At 38.3% G+C, this 17,752-nt stretch overlaps 1 protein-coding gene across 1 annotated transcript in view; it reads left to right on the top strand.

The window, feature by feature from the left end:
* The window catches only part of LOC127580046 (myosin-10-like), a 123,619-nt gene that overhangs the window by 78,554 nt on the left and 27,313 nt on the right, over positions 1–17,752 (top strand). The window contains 12 exon segments of the mRNA XM_052033192.1: positions 1,435–1,578; positions 3,880–3,975; positions 5,607–5,725; positions 5,813–5,870; positions 5,873–5,964; positions 6,757–6,930; positions 7,543–7,716; positions 9,017–9,131; positions 11,906–12,099; positions 13,247–13,368; positions 15,247–15,316; positions 15,751–15,911. Of these exon segments, the coding sequence (XP_051889152.1) occupies positions 1,435–1,578; positions 3,880–3,975; positions 5,607–5,725; positions 5,813–5,870; positions 5,873–5,964; positions 6,757–6,930; positions 7,543–7,716; positions 9,017–9,131; positions 11,906–12,099; positions 13,247–13,368; positions 15,247–15,316; positions 15,751–15,911 (1,519 nt within the window).

Raw genomic sequence — 17,752 nt, forward strand, 5'->3', positions numbered from 1 at the left:
ACAATGTGGAAAGCATCAGTGCTTAATTTTTATAATGCAAATATTTTGGCTGCTTTGAGAGAACTGGAATGCTTTAGTGTTGACCTGTTGTCTAAATGTTAAGTGAATACAGTTTTGCAATGTTCTGTCACTTCAGTTAAATTCATATTCTATTAGTTTATGGGTGTGGTGGGATGAGTTTTATCTTGCATTTCCTTCATGTATCAGTTTGTTGCTCTAATTGCTTAATGGGTTAAAGCACTAACCATACAGACTAGGTTTAACTCTGTGTCTGCTGCACTAGGTCCTGTTGGCCTCTATCTTAACTAGTTAAGAGGATATCACGGCACACAGTGAGGTTCTGCAAGACTTACATTTCAATGATTTGGATGTTAGTATAGGGGCTAAAATAAAAATTTGCTAATAGTACCCAAATTGGTAAAGTTAATGAGAAACCTGTATGTGGCCAACAAAGTTGTAAATGGAATTTGATCTGGTAAAATAAGGTCTAATATTTGGGAAGGGCATACAAGGCAAGGGAATGCTGCAGTGAATGGCAGAATTCTGAAGTGGAAATGAACAAGGATCCTGGAGTGCATGTTCAAAGAGATATGAAGGTAGCAGGACAGGTGGTTAAGGCAATGTAAGGGTTACTTCATAGGCTGAGATACAGAATACAAGAACAGGGAGACAAGTGTTAGAACTAGAATAAAGGCTTGACCATAGCTAGAGTGTTCCGGCTGTCATAGCCGAGGAAGGATGTGATGAAACCAAAGAGGGAACAGAAGAGATTTGAGGATATGCCAGAGCTAAAGAATTTTGTTAATGATTGTTTACCTATACTGAGATTGGTTACCTTTAGGAAAACAGTGGGGGTGTATCAAATTGAGATCTAGGCAGGAAAGACCCATTTCCCTTTTTGGAGGTGCTAATAACCTCAGGATGTGGATTTAAGTAAATTTGATAGAGTTGAGGGGAAAAAAATAGACTTGGGGATTTCTCTAATGTAGTAGCTTAGATCCCCTCTGCTGATTTGCCACTGAGTAATCTTTGCTCTGTGTGTACATTGGCTCAGCAGGCTGGGGTTCAACTCTGGTTTCCACTGTCAAAATGATGTTTATTAATCTGTTAATGTAAAACTTATTATGAAGCTGACTGGATTTTTGGAATCTCAAATCAGCCAGGCATTGCACTTGAGGGGTCATTGTAAAATGTGGGGTGGTTGGAGTGCTGCGGGAGCCTTTCGTTTGAGACAGACTTGTTTAAATTATCACCTTAAACCTGTTTTATGCAATTTTTCCCATCTGTTCTTAAATAACTTGTCCTCTATTTAATAATAGAATTTGCTGGGAGGATCCTACCCTTCCTACAATATGCTGCCTTAATTTGCAAGTAATCATTGCTATGAAATCAATGTTGATGTTTTTTTTAAAAAAAAATTATTTTTGCATTCAGCTGATTTGCTGCTCGAAGGATTCAATAACTACCGGTTCCTATCCAATGGGTATGTTCCTATCCCTGGACAGCAGGAGAAGGACAACTTCCAAGAAACCATGGAGGCAATGCACATCATGGGTTTCTCCCATGAGGAAATCATGTGTAAGATGCTGCTGGCTACAATATTTATAACCAGTCCTTGTGCAAGTGTCAAAGTTATTGAAGGATTCTATGATAGCTGTGTGATGAGAAAGCATGAAGATTGAATGATTTTAAATGGAGATTTTTGAGAAGAATGATGTAAAATGCGACAATATTGTCTGGTGGATGGTTAACAAATAGAGAACATCTTAATAATAGAACCTAATGAGGTTACTCTAAATTGGTTTCCGGTCCACATCAGAAAATTTATTCATTTGTACAATTTTGTAGCTGGAATCACCAGCACTGTGTATGAATGGTTCAGAAACAAATGATGTAAAACACCAAACTCCCTGGGCATTTTGTAAGTTTAACACCTCTCCAACCACATGTAAACTCTGCAACTAATAAAAAAACAAACTCTGCTTTAGATTTTAATAAAATATTTCGGTCTTGTAGACTTCAAGATCCATTTGCTGATATCAGATACTTAAATGGGAGAGAAAAACTAAACATTATACTTTGCACACTGCTTGCTTTTCAGTGCATTTGGAAAATCTTGAATGCAAAGATTATAGTCAATATATTAACATTTGTTGGGCATATTGAGCTCTGGATTTATCATCTGAGAGAAATGATTTGCCTATAAATTGAATATGAAGTTGAGATACAATTAACATAAATGCAACCTTGGCAAAACTTATTCAACCTCTCCTAGCTCAGTATCTCATTATTTTCCTGGTTCAGCTGTCTCATGCAGGAAGATAGGATTTTTTTGGTACATTGCTTGGTTTTTAATGTACATACAATATTAACTTATTGAAAGCCAGTTAAGAATGGAATTCATATTCTTCTCTGCAAGCTAAATGGATTTGGATTAAATAGTTTGATTTTTAAAATGCAGCAGTGTTTTTCTTGAATCTAATTAGTCAACATAACTTATTCCAAAAAAAAGACAATATTTGCTAAGAAAATGCTGGAAATATTTGGCAGGCCAGCAGCATTTATCTGAAATGTTAACTTTCTTTCCTTTGCACAAATTGGCTGACCCGAGTATTTCCATTTTCTGTTTTTTTTTCCAGATTTACAGCATCTTATTATTTTGCTGTTGCGTTTTCCTAGAACCTAGTTTCTGCATTTCATTTGAATGTGATGCTAATTCCACTGTGTTCGCTCTCTTGGCCCAAACTTGCAGTGTAATATGGTGGTAGTTATGCAAAAGGATGAAAAGGAATTGTAGTGGAAAGCAAACAGCAGATCATTAATTCCTTCAATACAATAATACAGCACACTTCTAATGTAGTTTTAGCTTCCAGTCAATAGTAAAAGTAACATTTAATGTGTGAGCAATCATTAAATTTACATATAGGCAGATATAATCAGAGGACAGTCTAAAAAGATTACAAATGAAGTCTGAGTACATCACTTTCTCCCTTTTTTTTAAGCCCACCTTTAACAGTAGTGTCCAAGATTTATATTGTGCTAAAATTTGTTCAATATATTTCAGCACTTCAGTAGGAAAGTAACAGCATCAAACAATACTAGATGTACAAGCTTGTTTTTCTGGAATGAGCTGTGGTAGAATTTGACAAGTTTGCCTCCCAGATGAATATTTATTCACTCTAAGAATACTCAAATATTTGACATATTTTGTCACTTGCATTCTTTGCATTTTTTTTGCTTGTGGTCTCACATGTTCATGTAGCTGGTGTTGCATGCATGTTGTCTTTGGATGGCTAGACATCTGGAGTCCATGATGACCCAAATGTTGAGTGGTATTTACTGGAGGAGGAGTTGTTGCAAAGGTATGCCTAGATGCATACATGGCTTATGATACTTTAGGTCTCCAATATTTAAATTTCAAGAGCACTTTTTCTCTCGAGGGTTTTGTACTATTTTAAAGTTGCATTCATATTCAGATTATTGCAAGTGCTTTTGCCAAGTGCTTTTGTTTTACTGTAAATAGTATTAATGATTTGTCTGACACCTGAACAAAGTACTTCTGGTTTACTTGGCACTGCCCAATTTGTATTCCCAGTTTAACTTCTATACAAACCTAATGTTGCTCCACCCATCAGTAAAAGTTGAGCTGCACTGCCTCACCTATATCCACCGATGTCACAATGTTTATTTTCTTTGTTAAAGCAGAGATGATTGGTTGGAAAGATGGAATCTTAGATTTGTGGGAAACGTGCTAACACCAGACAAAAATCTGGGGGTTACTCCATGTTATTAGAATGATATACAATTTTCTTTAACCTGATATTTGATAGATGCTTCATTAAATTCCATCCCGTTAATTGTTCTAATTTAATATCACAGCAATGTTGAAAGTGGCCTCATCAGTCCTGCAGTTTGGTAATATTGTGTTTAAGAAGGAAAGGAACACAGATCAAGCATCGATGCCAGACAACACTGGTAAGTTATTTCATCAGTTCCTATAGATTGTCATCATCAATTCCAACATAAGTGGGCATTAAGCTTTTTGCCATTTTTTTGAAATGCAGGTAAAAATTCCATCATGGGTCCAAATAATATACATTTTGGTAGGAAACATCATTACTCTGGCAATCCTGTGTAAACTCTTCATATTCTAACCTCAGCTGTCTTTCCTCTTCTAAACAAAAGCTGCTGAAACTATTTGAAGTTCTATACCACCACCTTGGCTGGGTTAATTGACACATCAATCTAAAGATCAACCAGGGATCTCATTTCCCCAGTGGATGCAAATACTTAAATTGCTGGAAGAGAATTTTTTGTGCATAAAATATGAGGAATGTATTTGAACTTGATTCAATGTCTGTTTAATCACACACAAACCCAGAAACTTAAGGTACAGTAGAAGATTGCACCAGAGAGAGCAGATTTTCCCTTCACTTCTGTTTTAAAAGAAACAAAATTAGTTTTTTGAATTCCTTTTTATAGAACTTTGGTTAGACTTTGTGTAAGGTTATGGTCTCTCCTAATTATAAAGAGAACCACCAGAAAAATGAAGGTTTTTGGAAGAATAACGAAGTCTGAAAATCAAAAACCTTTAGAAATGAATGATCAAGCTTTCTTTAAAAAAATAACAAGACTGAGAGCTTGATGTTTTGAGAATTCTGATAAGCTAGGTAAAGCGTACATTTTCATTTGAAATCCCCAAGTTAGGGGGCCGTAAATAAGGGTCCCAAATAAATCAGTACAATCCTCTGTACCCAAGGAGGGGTTAGAATGTGGATCTCAGACCACAGTAGTAGAGTTGAATTAAGGGAAAGACTAGGTGTATGAAGGTGAAAGGAATAGAGGAATGTGTTGATAGGGTTAATGAAAGCAGAATGATTTTTCAGGCATAAACTGACACATACCTGCATGATGAATAATGGTGTTCTTGGGTTAAGTTCTATGGCATTATATTGACCATATTTGCATACAGGTTTGCAGCACCAAATATTATCTTTCACCTGCAGTGTTTCCAAAAATCATCCTTGCCCATATGCCTACATCTTCTGTTTGCTATGTTTCTTCAATTTTTTTAAAAGGTGCAGTAGTCTCTGCCTCACACTAATTATCTGACAGTGTTCCATGGTTTAATGACTTTATCCATGAAGGAATTTTGCCTAAACACACCTTGCTTTTTGCTCACGCATACACACTATATACTTAGTTGGGTATTGGAAGGCAACTGCTGCTAGTATGATATTTAATACCTAAGGGAGCAGAATATCAAGTTGGGAGATGTACATAATTGTACTTCTATTCTATTCCAAATTTTGATGGCATCAGGCCCCCATTGAGGGTTTATCAACAAATTGGCCTGTTTTTGTTTAATGCTGGTCTCCAGTTTGAAATATTTTTACTTTCAGTAGTTTGTCTTCCATATTCAAACCTAATAAATCAAAGTGAGGATTTATCCGTAATCAATTACAAAATCATTCATCTTAGAGATGCTGTCCATAGAAAATTTTGACAGCATGTCTGTTGAAAGGGGATTTGTATTTGGACTTGCATGGAATATTATGAAGTCACGTATTTCGAGTACCTTATAGATTAATGAATGTCTTCTTAAGCTGCTCAGAAACTCTGTCACCTGCTGGGAATGAATGTAATGGAATTCACTCGTGCTATACTCACACCACGCATCAAAGTTGGCCGAGACTATGTTCAGAAAGCGCAGACCAAAGAGCAGGTATGGTTGAGGCTTGTAGAGATGCAAATGAATTGAAGCTGCTGCATTAGTTTGATATGTTTTAAAAAAAGAATATTTTGATTCAAGGCTGACTTTGCAATTGAAGCATTAGCAAAGGCTACTTATGAACGCCTCTTTCGTTGGCTTGTCATCGCATCAACAAAGCTTTGGATAGGACAAAACGACAGGGAGCTTCTTTTATTGGCATTTTGGATATTGCTGGTTTTGAAATCTTTGAAGTAAGTCCATTTTGATTTTCTAAAATCCTATCCCTTCCATAACTTGTTTCCCAGTAGAATCGCAAGAGTAACCGGGTAGAAAATGCAACTTGTTTTCAGACAGACGTGTGTCTCAAGATTGGGTTTTGCAGACTGGCTTCTGCATAGAGATCTGCTTAGCTTAGCTCTGAGCTCGAGTGGGTGGTGAGGAAAATGGTGGTGGGACATAGTGCAAAAAGAGCTGAGATGGAAGTTACAATACAGTCCCAGGATGAGACTATGATAAATTTGAATGCACTGAGCTGGGGTGGGAGCAGAGCTAGGGATGGGGAAAGAAAAGAAAACTTGGAGAAAATTAAATCTTTTGCAAAAGATTTGGAAACAAAAATCCAGTTGCATTTTTGCAAAATTCATTTTCCTCATTGATCTTCTAACCAGTGCATCTAGTCCCCAGTGAATGAAATCATGTGTATGGCATGCTCCAAAAAATCACCTCATTTTTGATATCTGCATTTAAGGCTGATAAAAGAAATTTCTTGGAGGAAATTGAGAAACTTTGGAATTTTCTACAAGAGAAGACAGTGGATGCTCCACCTTTGAGTTCATTCTGGTCTTTGGGGATTGTGAATCTTGGATATCTGGGATGAGGTTGGAAAGATGACTAGAAGTGAAACATTAATGATACTGTAAGGCAGAATGGGATTAGTGGAAGGAGGGGGGCAGGGCCTTTTGACCCACCCTAATTTTCTTGTTCCTATGTTTAGGCTCAACAGACAGATTTTGTTCTAACAGAAATATTACTTTTTACTGCAGCTAAATTCATTTGAGCAGCTGTGCATCAACTACACCAATGAAAAATTGCAGCAACTGTTTAATCACACCATGTTTATCCTGGAGCAAGAAGAATACCAGCGAGAGGGCATTGAGTGGAATTTCATTGACTTTGGTCTGGATCTTCAGCCTTGCATTGACCTCATTGAAAGACCTGTAAGGATAAGAATTCTGCACATTGATTTGTTTCATAACTACCACTTAAGAAATATAGTTTTCAAATTATCTCATCGACTTCATTTGGGAATAAATTGACTAGGTGATAGCAGACATAGGCAAGTTGATGAAAGTGACATAAAAAAACATTATGAAGACACCTTTAACAGCAGGGAGAAAAGAAAAATAGTAAGTTCTAAACAGTAGAACCTGTGGAAATGGACAGAAAGTCAGGGTGTGATGCCCATCATTTGAAAACTGCCCTGTACCATCTTCAAAAGTTGCAAATGTATTACCCCCACACACAGAACTAAATGTTCAGGACTTCAAACTAGTTTATACCCTTTAACCAAACAAGCCACAAGACTGCCCTTAAATTTTTAGTCACTCCAGTGGAGAAGTAACTTAGCTCAATTTGGGTGTTCAGTTTTGGACACCATTATCTGCGAATGCTTAAGGGACATGCAATTTTTTTAAAAAACAGAAGTTGAAGCTATGGTCAAAAAATTCTAACTTAGAAGATTTAAACACTCCTAATATTCTGTGAAGAAAATGGTTTGAAGAATATTAAACATCAACTTCAATCTGTTAAGTATTTACTTGTTTTGCCAGGCAAATCCTCCTGGTGTGTTAGCTCTGTTGGATGAGGAATGCTGGTTTCCTAAGGCTACTGATAAGACATTTGTGGAAAAATTGAGCCAAGAACAAGGTACTCATTCAAAATTCCAAAAGCCAAGACAACTCAAAGATAAAGCTGACTTCTGCATTATTCATTATGCTGGCAAGGTATGTCTACTAAATGGAATGCTAAATGTTGAGAATAGATTGTACTGCCTGTTCGTAACTTCTTAAACTGAAAACCTTAAATGGGCACTTGGGTCAGGTAAACAGCTTCAAGCTGGTTTGTATAGGTATGTTTTTAGGATTATGACTTCACTGGATTGTAAGTTTGTTGGATGATGTACCAATTTATTTAAATAGAATTTGTTACCATGCCTTGGCACACTGTTTTTAAGCATTAATCATACTGAGAAATGAACAATATTATCTGACTTTGCCTTAGGTAGAAAACTTGTTTATTCTTTCTTTCTAGTCCCAGTGTAACAAATACAAAGGAAATTTTTTAATGTAACTCTTGACATGTACAACTATCCCTTAAAAGGAGTTGTTTTTCAGTTCCTCAATGGATCTGTACATCACTCTTAATTTTAGCAACTTTTTTTCCGCTCAAGAGCATTGGTGACCAGGCCAGCTTTAGTTCCCAACCCTAATTACTCTAAGTAAGTGGCTTGCTGAGCTTTTCTGAAATCATATTGGGGTGTGGAGCGACCCTGTGTAAGGAAAGTACATTTCTTTTTCCCTTAAGACATTTGGTTTAAGGACAAAGGACATTTGTGGAACTCCAATTTCACCATTACCACTACTAATACTGGATTGTAATTCCATTTTAACTTGTTTAATTACTGGAATTCTAGCTCTCTGGCTGACAAGGTAGGATTGGAGTTGACAACACACCTCCTAGTCCACCAACTTAACCACTGTGCAAAGTGGTTTGACGCACAACTACTAATGTATAGAGATACGAGACTGCAGGTGCTGGAATCTGGAGCAACAAACAAAATGCTGGAGGAACTTGGTGGGTCAGGCAGCATCTGTGGATAGAAATGGACTGGCTGATATTCCGGATCGAGACGCTTCATTGGCTGGAGTCCAGAAGAAGGGTCTCAACCTGAAACATTGACTGTTCATTTCCCTCTACAGAAGCTGCCTGGCCCACTGAGTTTCTCCAGCAATTTGTTTATTGCAATGAATAAACTTTTCATCCTTGAGGTGCAATTATCCTGATATACTGCTTCATTTAGTAATTTGAATTCAAACTAGGCTTTTTAGCTGGGTTCTACTTAATTTGACAAGAAATGCTTTTTCCTAAAGTAAAGCAATTGCAGATGAAAGTGAGTGATTCTTTCGAGGCGCTCTGAAATGTAGCAATTTCCAGGAAGTATTTTGCAGTGGTTTTTAAATATGCCACAAGTACCAATAGTGACAGATAATCTGTATATAATAATTTAAAAAAATTTGGTACCAGGTGGATTACAAGGCAGATGAATGGCTTCTGAAAAACATGGACCCACTCAATGACAATGTTGCAACCCTCCTTCATCAATCATTGGACAAGTTCGTGGCAGAGTTGTGGAAGGACGGTCAGTAGTTGTATTTTTTTTAAATAATATTTTGTGAAGATGGTTTATATATTCACTCGGCTTTCTCTAAATGTTGTTAAATTGCAGTAATATTTATCTCAATAACTTTAATTCTCAAGCTTGAAGTACATTTAGTTTTCGAGTGGGTTTTGGAGATCCTGTTTCATTGTTTCTCCTAATTTTCAGCATTTTATTTGGACTTCTGAATGCTTCAATGATCAGAATCAGGAAAAGTTAGAGAAACAGGTTTAATGTCGAGAATAGGAGAAGAAAAAGTTTTGTGAAAGGCAGGAAAGAGTAAGCGACAGAGGCAAGCAACTGTAGATGCTGGAATCTGGAGCAAAAAGCAAACTGCTGGAGGAACCCAGCAGGTCGGCAGTATCTGTGGAGGCAAAGGGGTAGTTGACATTTTGGGTCAAGACCCTGCATCAGGACTGTTGACTATCCTTTTGCCTCCAAGGATGCTGCTTGATCCAAATAACAAAGGATGATGGCCCAAGGTAAAAGAGGGTGATAATGGGATAAGCAGTCTAGTCTGAGGTTTGACTGGGAGAAGCAGAAGGATTATCTAATGATCAAAGGAAAACGCAGCAAATACTACAAATAAGAATTTTTTTAAAAGCTGGAAATAATTATGTAAAATTAATCAAATCTGAGCACCTGGCCTTCTAGATGAGATACAATCAGAAGATGAGGTGCTGGTCTTTAAACTTGCTTTGATCTTCAGTGGAACAAAGTAGGAGGCCAATTCTGCAGTGGGTCAAGGATTAAAGTGACAGGCAACCAGAAGTTCAAGGGCACACTTGTGCACTGAACAGAGGTGTTCCTCCAAAACACTTGACCAATTTAAGAAAGGCCACTTCAGATGGAGTGGATACTGCATATCAAATTGAAAGTACAAGGAAATTGCTGCTTTACCTGGGAAGTGTACTTGGTGCTTTGAATGGTGGGAACGGAAAAAACGAATGGTATGTGAGTGCACGTGAAAGTACTGTGGGAATGGAAGTGTATTTTGGGGATATCGGGGTGGGTGGTATATCAGTGACCTGGAAGAAAATGTCCTGGAATACTGTGAGGAAGTGATGTGCTTGATGGTGGAAGTTGTGGAGATTGTTGCACTTAATGTGCAGGGTGGAGGAATGGGCAAAAGGACTTCTTTTCTAGGTTCTGGGCAGGAGTAGAAAATGTGTAGAAAATGGAACAAACATGATTGAGGGCCTTCAGTTATGCTAGAGAGAACTCCACTTAGAAAAGCCTGTCAGAAATGCTGGTTTGGAATGTGTTGTTGTCCAATTAGGAACTCGAGACCTGAAACGAGAATAAAATTGGAGGCCTTGCTGGAGGCAAGTTGAGAGGAATTGTAGTTGAGAGATGGTGTGTGGGTTTGCAGTGGATATGGCAGCTTATCTAAACATCGAAATGGAGAAGTCCAGAAGTAAAAATGACCATGTTGAGGATAAATGTTGGCAGCAAAGTTGATAAATGTTTTAGTTGGGCAAGAGTAGGAAGAAACATAATCAATATATTATAGAGACCATCCAAGTGACTTCTTTCTCATGGAAAAAAAACTATTTCTCTTTAGTCACTTCCTCAGTGGGGTGTTCAGCTTCTGCAAGACTTCGGCTTTGTTCTTGTAAAGCCTGATGGAAACTTGAGAAATGATGCCTTATCTTTTGGTTTGCACATTATAGATGTCTACACTTGAGAGTTCAACATTTTTAGCATTTATGACACTTTATTTCAGTGTTTTCCTTTAGTAATTTCAGATAATTCAGCTTTGCTCACTTAAACATGTTCTAGAGATGTACAGCACAGAAATAGGCCCTTCGGCCCATCATAACCATGCCAACCTTTCTACCCATCTACACTAATCCCATTTGCCTGCATTAGGTCCATATCCTTCTATGCCTTGCCTGTTCAAATGCCTGTCTAAATGTCTCTTAAATGTAGTGATTGTTACAGATTCCATCACCACCTCTGTTAGTGAATTTCAGTTAGCAACCATTTTTTTTACATTTAAGAACTTTCCCCTGAAATCCCCTTAAATCCCTTCCACTCACCTTAAACCTCTGCTGTCTTGTTTTTGATACCCCTACTATGGGAAAAAGATTCTATCTACCCTACCTGTAATTTGTTACATACGTCTATCACCCCTCAGCCTCCTTCACTTCAGGAAAACAAGCTCACCCTCTCCCCATAACTGAAGTCCTTCAATCCAGGCAACACCCTGATGAATCGTTTCTACACTCTATCCAGCACAAGCTACAGAATTCCTGGCGATCAGAACTACGCATACTCCAAGTGTGGTCTCACCGGTGCTTTGTAAAGTTGCATCCTAACATCCCATGTTGCACCGGTTCTAGACTGACTTTTTGTTTCTTGTTCCTTTCCCACCCTCTCGCCCTGCAGTATCATTGGATATCACTTGCCCTTCACTTCATCACATTCCTTTGTTCTGTCCTCCTCTTCCATCTTTTCCATCACCTTAACCTTTTAAAATCTTCAACTGAAACAGTAACTGCCTTTCCACAGATAATGCTTGACTCAATATTACTGGCTTCTCAATATTTTTCTCCATCATATTTATCTTGTGCTTATGTCGAAGATCAGTGATTATTTAATTGGTGGTGCAAGCACGAAGGGCTGAATGATCTATTAATGTTCTGTTGATCTAGTAGTCCAAGAACATCTCGCTGCTTTTGTAATTCGTGAGATTTCACATTGCATAAGTACAACATAGTGTTTTTTTTTTAAATCGCAAATTATTTTTGCAGTTGATCGCATTGTGGGTTTGGACCAAGTCGCTGGAATGAACGAAACTGCCTTTGGTTCCGCTTACAAGACAAAGAAGGGCATGTTCCGCACAGTGGGACAATTGTACAAAGAGTCCTTGGCCAAACTAATGGCAACTCTCCGCAACACTAACCCCAATTTTGTTCGGTGCATTATTCCAAACCATGAGAAAAGGGTAGGTATATTTCCAGAAAGGGGGAATGGCAATCCCCTACAGTGCCATTATAAGAACAAAGTTACTCATTATGTAAAGATCTTTCAAAAGTGACTATGAACCTGGGAGGATTTCAGCAGATTGGAAGATCAAAAATGCAATGTCCTTGTTCAAGATGGGAGAGAGTCAACAAGTAGGAAGCTATAGGCTAGTTAGCTCAACATCTGTTGGGAAAATGCTGGAGTCTGTAATCAAGGAAGAAATAGCTAGTCATTTAGAAAAGCTTAATGCAATCAAACCAAATCAGCATGGTTTTATGAACAGGGAAATCATGTTTGGCTAATTTGCTAGAATTCTTTGAGGATATAACAAGCTGAATCGATAAAATGGGACCTATAAATAGTGTTTGGATGCTCTGAAGCCGTCCAATAAGATTAAAAGGCTAAGGCATGAGATCACAGTAAATGGAGTTTGATGTTGGAAAGTCTGAGAATATATAGTTTGGTAGAAGGCATCAAAAATGAGCTATTATCTAAATGGGGAAAGAGGCAAATGATTGGTGTGCAGTGGTATCTGGGTGCTTTTGTGGCTGAAACAAAGACACGGAAATTGATTAAGAAAGGTAAAAAAAAAAGCACACTGGCCTTTATTGCTCGGGTGTTTGAGTTTAGAAATGTATTGTTATAGGATATTGGTGAAGCTGCACATAGAATACTGGGGAACAGTTTGGCCCCCATGTTTAACAAAGGATACAGCAGCATCAGAGGCTGTCCACGAGATTCGTTGGGTTAATTCTTGGGATCGGAGGGTCTCCTGTCATAAATAGCTTAGAGTTTAGCATGTTTTCTTTGGAGCTCAGAAGAATGAGAGGTAGTCTTATTGAAGCACACCCTTGGGGGGCATGACAGGGTAGATGTTGAGATGTCTCCAATAGTGGGAGAGATGGTCATACAGCACAAACATGCCCTTTGGTCCACCACGTCCATCCCAGTCATAAAATACTCATCTGTATGAATTGCATTCACCGGCACTTGGCCTGTAGCCTTCTGCAGATTACTGCTGTAACCATGTGTTGATTGTTCACTTAGCAAATGGCAGTAATATTTAAAGGGAAATTCAATGAAATTGCTTGATAATTTGCTAATGTACATGGCCTCGTGTTTTGCAGGCTGGAAAGCTGGATCCTCATTTAGTTCTTGACCAGCTGCGCTGCAATGGTGTATTGGAAGGAATTAGAATCTGCCGTCAGGGTTTTCCAAATAGGATCGTCTTCCAGGAGTTCAGACAGAGGTAGTGTGTTTGCAGGGGGCGGGGGTTGAATTACTGACTACAAGTGTTCTTTAATTTGCATACATAATGAATTCTACATGTGCTCTATCCAGTTGTTTTGGAAACTGATGTATCAAATTTATTGATCAATTTGATCTGTTTTTGTAATTCTAAGATGGTACCAGTCAAAGGGGTCATTAATGAATAGAACACTAGTTGGTGCATATTCTTAATTTAATATCTCACCTATAGACAACTTCTCCCACCCAGCTGTCAAACCATGTTGGCCCAATATATTTCAATTTTGTTGTATTGTCTTTAGTTAGTTCTACACTAAACAAGGGTGAATGGAGATGAGAACTGCCGTTAAGGTAAGATGGAACAGTTGACAGGATGAATCAGATTTATTATCACTGACATATGACATGAATTTTGTTTTATGGCAGCAGTTCAGTGCAAAGATATCAAAAGCTGTAAATTATGAAAATAAGGAATAGTGAGAGAGTATTCATGGATCGTTCAGAAATCTGATTGCAGAGTGGAAGAAGCTGTTCCTGGATCGTTGAGTATGGATCTTCAGGCTCCTGTACCTTCTCCCTGATGGTAGTAACGAAAAGAGGGCACGTCCTGGATGGTGATGGTCCTTAATGACGGATGCCGCCACCTTGAGGCACTGCCTCTTGAAGATGTCCTCAATGGTGGGGAGGGTTGTGCCTGTGATAAAGCTGGCTGAGTCTATAGCCCCCTGCAGCCTCATGTGATCTTGTGCATTGGAGTTTCCCTACCAAGCTGTGATGCAACCAGTCAGAATGCTCTCCACTGTACATCTATAGAAATTTCTACGAGTCTTTAGTGACATACTAAATCTCCTCAAACTCCTAATGAAGTATAGCCGCTGGCATGCCATCTTCATGATTGCATCAATGTGTTGAGCCCAGGATAAATTTTCTGAGAGGTTGATGCCCAGGAACTTGAAGCTGCTCACCCTTTCCAATGCTGACCTCAGTGAGGACTGGTGTGTGTTCTCCTGACTTGCCCATTCCTGAAGTCCACAATCAGTTCCTTGATCTTGCTGATGTTGAGTGTGAGGTGGTTGTTGTGACACCACTCAACCAGCTGATCGATCTCACTCCTGTACCCCTCCTCATCGTCATTTGAGATTCTGCCAACAACAGTGGTGTCTTTGGTAAATCTTGGTTGAATAGAGCTCTTTTATAACTTTGCACAAATTTAATCATTTGACTTGCCAAATTTCTATTCTAACCAAAAGCAAACTATGGATGTTGGCTGAAATAAAACCAGAAAATACTGGCAATACTCAGCACACCAAGCAGTATCTATGAAAAGAGAAATAAAACAAAACTTTCGATGATGCCTTTCACATGCTGATGAATCATTAGATGCAAAATCTTTGTTCGCTGTACAGATGTTGCCTTACCTGCTAACCAGCATTTTCTGTTTCAGTTCTAGGCCAGGTGAGGTCCATTTGAAACTGGCTGCTCTATGGTGAATTTTGGCTCTAGCAGTGGGGCTGAATTTGCTTAACAGACATATTTTGCACAATGTTCTACTGCAAAATTGGGTTAGGAATGTTTTTGTTGGTCATGGAAAATGGACTTAAATTTAGAAGCCATTTAATCTAATCTTTCTGCACATCAGGAACAGTGTAGAGGAGCCAATGTTTTGATCTAATGTGAATTTTCTTGGTAGATTAAGCTCTTCATGTTGAAGTAACTATGTATGCATGTTCAAAGGGAAGATTGGTGTGTGGAAGTATCAACTGCATGTTGTTTAAAATGAAGAGACAAATTTAAATTGACAGATTTCTTAATTTTAACAAGGGGATGAAAAGGATCTTTTGAAAGTTGGATGTTTGTAATCAGTTTGTTTCCTTTCCAGGTATGAGATCCTGACCCCCAACTCCATTCCAAAAGGTTTCATGGATGGCAAGCAAGCCTGTGAACGAATGGTAGATAATGTGTTCTTTTGTCATTATTGTAGGATTTTGATACTGCGCAAGATGCTTGCTTATTTATTTATTTACTTTAAGATTGGACAGCACAGTCATGAAGTAGTTAATTCTGCTACATCATAGCTCTACAGATGTAGGTTTGATTTTGACGTTGGATGCTTTTGTGGAGTTTGCACATTCTCACTGACAGCTTGGGTTTCGTCCCTCATGCCAGAAATGTGCTTGTTAGTGGATGGAAGGAGAATTGTATGGGGTGGGGCACAATTTATAGGATGCAAGAGGAAAAATGAGGTTAGATCCATGTGGATGTCGGTGTGACTACAGTGGGAAGAGGGCCCATTTTTGTGCTCTATGATCTACTTGGGAATGCCTATACATTTCTTTATGGATATTTTCTCTTGTTTACCTTTTTCTCTTTACTCTGAAATCAGATACATGCCTTGGAATTGGACCCCAATTTATTCCGTATTGGCCAGAGTAAGATCTTCTTTCGTGCTGGGGTTCTAGCGCACTTGGAGGAAGAACGGGACCTAAAGATCACGGATATAATCATTCTCTTCCAAGCTGTTTGCCGTGGATATTTGGCCAGGAAGTAAGTTCTACATGTTCCAAGTTAATTTTTGTTGCTATCCAGAATGGAATCCAGTAGAATTTTGAATGATAGCTGGGATCTGTTGTAAATGATTTTTGACCAGTGAATGAATCATTTTTTCTTGTGAACCAATAAGTTTGGGGGAAAAATGGAGTTAGTCAGATTTAGGAGAGGAGAATGGTTGTTCCAACTGAACGTTAGAAATTCGCGATAACCAGGTCCAAAACCTCAATTTGGTATTAATCTACTGTGTTTAGAGAAACTAGTCAGATAAAATGAATATTTTCAATATCTGTTGGGCAGTTCTTTGTTTGGCTATCACTCAAACCACAGTGCAGTGCCTGACTTATGAATCAATCCTGTCTTCTCAAAGAAAAATCTTAAACATTATAAACTCCTGCTGGTGTAAAATGATCTTTTCATCTTCCCAAATGAATAACTTGTGTCAAGCTTGCTAATGGTTGATTGATGGCATTAACTACAAGAGAAAAATGCGTAAGTTCACTTCAGGTCACAGAGGAAGACTGAGGCTTGTTACTAAAAATAGCATGTCCCTCCTGGGCAATTTAATATCACAGCTAGAGTTTGGAGCAGGAGACGTATACTGATGGAGCTTTTTGTTACTTAACCAGCTTCTGGCTGCTGCAAAAATGTCATATACTTTTGTCTGTTGTACACCATTATTGTCCTTTGTCCTTAAGTCAATGTGAAAACTGATGCTGCTTAAAAGTCAGTGCATTTCTCCAGGGTTTTTAAGGGTATTGTGCACAAATGTTTATGATGTAAGAGGACAAGTAGATCATGTGTACAGCTTCTATAACATGTCAACTTTCCTTCAAAGGGTTAAGAAAAATGGCCTTTTTTCATAGAACAGTGCAAATATATCATTGAAAGCTGTCCAGAATTTGTTAGGCTTCAGCCCATGTTATTATTGGGCATTTATCAGAAAGGAATACTGTGAACAGTTACACCTTTAGTTGTAATTCAGCATTAACACTATTGGATGAGCTGCATTGCTCTGCAATCAACCTTTCAAAAATTTAAGCTGCTCTTAAATCACTTTTTCAAGAAGTTGCAGGGTTTAGATTTGTGCTCGTGTATTTTTTCAGAAAAGTGGTTCACTGTATTGAAGTTGGTATTTAACAATATAATGATCTTTTTAATCAGATATATGCTCCTGCTTTACCACTTAACCTTGAAGTTGCAGAAATTGGAAGAACTGAATCTGTGTCTTACTCCTGCAGGAGGAATATGTCTGGAAGTTTTGAAATGTTACCCTTATAAATTTTCTCCTCAATACTACTGTTTCCCTCTCCCATGTCTAACTTGACTCCAATTAATTTCCTTTTGTCTGTATTTCATGCTATCTCCTATATTTAACGAGATAAACTCTGCCTACCTTTGCTGAGTCTTGATAACTTGTTTCCAAACTGCAGTCTTTTGTCTGTGTGTTGCAGTGGAGTTAACCATCAAAGCTGCTGGAGAATAGAATTTTGTCTCCTTGACAAATTTAGACAATGCTAATATAATGTGATAGAAAAGACAAAAGCAGCACAGCTAGTAGTCCTGCTGCATCACACCTCTCGTGACGTGGATTCATTTCTGACCTTGCGTTGTCTGTGTGGAGTTTGCATGTTCTCCCTGTATTTTGCTCTGGTTGCTCCAGTTTCCACTTGTATCCCAAAGATGTGGGTTTGTAGAATAATTGGCTGCTGTAAATTGCTCATAGTGTGTGGGGTACTTGAGAGGATGTGGGAAGAATAAAATGTAGGATTAGTGTAAATGGGAGCTTGATGGTCAGCGTGGTCTGAGAAGCCATGATATATGCCTTTTATGATATT

Source organism: Pristis pectinata, chromosome 18 (assembly GCF_009764475.1).
Source record: "Pristis pectinata isolate sPriPec2 chromosome 18, sPriPec2.1.pri, whole genome shotgun sequence".
In the NCBI taxonomy this organism is placed as follows: Eukaryota; Metazoa; Chordata; class Chondrichthyes; order Rhinopristiformes; family Pristidae; genus Pristis; species Pristis pectinata.